The sequence below is a fragment of the Trypanosoma conorhini genome, assembly GCF_003719485.1.
Source record: "Trypanosoma conorhini strain 025E chromosome Unknown Tco_14.4_contig_00033, whole genome shotgun sequence".
Lineage (NCBI taxonomy): Eukaryota > Euglenozoa > Kinetoplastea > Trypanosomatida > Trypanosomatidae > Trypanosoma > Trypanosoma conorhini.
The window spans coordinates 43040-45596 of NW_021704119.1; the positions used below are offsets into that span (position 1 = coordinate 43040).

At 61.6% G+C, this 2557-nt stretch overlaps 1 protein-coding gene across 1 annotated transcript; it reads left to right on the forward strand.

Moving 5' to 3' along the window:
* Positions 1-351: 351 nt before the first annotated feature.
* Positions 352-2304, forward strand: Tco025E_01118 (uncharacterized protein; the record flags this gene model as incomplete). Its single annotated transcript, XM_029368056.1, has 1 exon — positions 352-2304. One exon carries the CDS (start codon positions 352-354, stop codon positions 2302-2304), a length of 1953 nt encoding a protein of 650 aa, XP_029231862.1.
* Positions 2305-2557: the final 253 nt, after the last annotated feature.

Sequence of the window (2557 nt, forward strand, 5' to 3'; positions counted from 1 at the left end):
GAGAAGGCCAGTGCATCAGGGAAGATTGGCGCGGCAGAGAAGCCCAGTGCAACAGGGAAGCTTGGCGCGGCAGAGAAGCTCGGCGCAACAGGGAAGCTTGGCGCGGCAGAGAAGCCCAGTGCATCAGGGAAGCTTGGCGCGGCAGAGAAGCCCAGTGCAACAGGGAAGCTTGGCGCGGCAGAGAAGCTCAGTGCGTCGCCGAGGGCGGACGTATCCTGGAAGTCGAGCGTTGCGGAGAGGGCCGCCGGTTCAAGCGAGGCGGTTGCTGTTGGAAGTCTTCCCGCGCCGGCGGGAGGCGGCGTCACAGGCACCGCTGGATCGGATGCCCGGAAGGGCGACAAAGGCGGTCCCATGCATGCTGCCCACGCTGCTGCCAAAGGGGAACCTCCGCGCGTCGGCGAAGAAGTGGCTGCAGGTGATGCTGCACGTGTAGACAGCGGCCGCCTCGCGCCGCAGAGGACCCACGACGACGACGACGACCACCGCGATGTTGCTGTGCTAGCCCCAGCTACTGAGCCTTCGCACATCGCCCAGAAGCGAGACAATAATACCAGTCCTAAATATTCCTCTCGAGACGACGGACAGGAGGGTGTTGATCAGCCTTTGCCTCATGCAGCCACCGAGGAAGAAAGCTACGGCGCACAGCAGCCTACCCCTTCCGTCCCTTCCGTCCCTTCAGCCCCATCCCGTCCCTTCCGCCCCCTCCGTCCCTGCCGCCCCTCCGTCCCTTCCGTCCCTTCCGTCCCTTCCGTCCCTGCCGTCCCTTCCGCCCCTGCCGCCCCTGCCGCCCCTGCCGCCCCTGCTTCTGTAAAAGCGACTGAGGCTGTGGGGAAGCGACCCAAGGAGCCACTAGCGGCGGCTAGAGCAAAGAAACCAACAACGGCAGCGACGCTTCCAAAATTTACGGTTAGGAGCGCCGACAAGTTGCCTAGCGGAGAGGCGGTGAGGCACGAGGACGGTGACGCTGGCCCTGCGGGTGCGGTGGGCGTAATCGATGCGACGTCGGGTGCCGTTGCAGGTGAGGAGGTGACATTGCCGCCAGTTCTTCCTACGCGGCCGACGTACGCAGGCAACCGTGGGTCGGGCCGTGCGCGAAAAGGGCCACAGCGCGTACAGTGCAATGCGGCTGTGGTTCAGTTTGACTTCTCTCAGCTATTCGGCTCGGCGGGGAATCGGCAAGCACAAACGTACTATCACCCAAACCAAATAGGTCCCTTTTACTCCCCCAGGCGGGTCAACTCGCCCCATGGAAGGGGGTGGCCGCATGGAGCGGTGGAAAGTGAAAGGATGTCTGGGCGGATACCAGCCCAAGCTCGCGGCAGTGTTGGTGGTGCTGGTGCTGGTCCTGCTTTTGGGGCAGGTGCGGGCGATATTGGCGGTCCGGGGGGTGCACTTACTTCGACTCCGCCGCGTGCGCCTTCGCTGGCGTTCAACTGGTTGCCGTATTTGCTCTCGCAGCGTTTTTCACCTTCAAAGGCGCCAGCGGGGCAGGAGGAAAATGGTCTTGTCCTTGGCGGAACCACCTTGTTGGGGCGTCTGGGCGCAACGGCCCATCAGCGCTCGCCGCGGCGGCCGCCACTGCCAACGGTGCAGTTTCCGCCACACGCGGCGCCGGGGGCGAGGCAGGGAACGACTGCCGCGAATGCAGACCTGCCCTTCGTTATGCGACACCGAACTTCACATCTGCATGGTTTGACGATTTCTGGGCACAGGTACCTTGAGGCACACGCCGCCGCTGGCGGCGACACGTATCAGCAGCAGTCTCTTTGCGACGGCTTTTCCGCGACGACAGATCCGTATTGGAGCTTCTTCCCTTCGACTGTAGAAATCATGACCGATATATTGCGCCGAAGGCCCTCCCTCTGGCGTTTCAGGCGTGGCAGTCGTGGAGGAGAGAACTACGCCCCGGAGACGTTCTCCCAGGCTTGGATGCGGCGAAGAAATTCTAGGAGCCGACAGCCGCGAGGGGCGCTGGGCCGCTATGGTCAATCAACCCATTTCCACTGGGCGCCGTTGGGCCGATTCAACACGCAGGCGCTGGAGCCGCCGTCGGACATCCGCATTGGCGCCCAGCGATACTCGAGCATGGCGGCACGCGCGCTGGGGCGGCAAAGGTATGCGAAACGGCCGCCTCGACCTTTGAGCTTCGTGAAGAAGGGCCTCTCCTCCAACCACCTGCACGACAAGCCCCAGTTGGAGTTTGTTCCTTTTCTAATTCGAGGATGGGGCGCGGAGTCCCGCCGAGATGGGCGCGAGGGCAATAGATTCTCTCTCTCCATCCATCGTGGCTCAGTTGGTTCGTAGCGGATAAAAGTGCATGAGGTGTTTTTTTTTCCCCCCGCCTTCCCTACTATATACATATGTATATGTTTACTCTTCTTCCTTTCCACTCCTTTTCTTTCTTTCTTTCTTCGGGGCCGCCTTTCTCCACGAGGAAAACGATTATGGAGTTCATCTCGGATGTACAGAAGGGAAAAGCGGGGGGTCAATTCACGGAACCGGAGCTTGTGCGGAATCCTGTACGATGTAACACCCTCCTTTCCTCCATAGGGACATG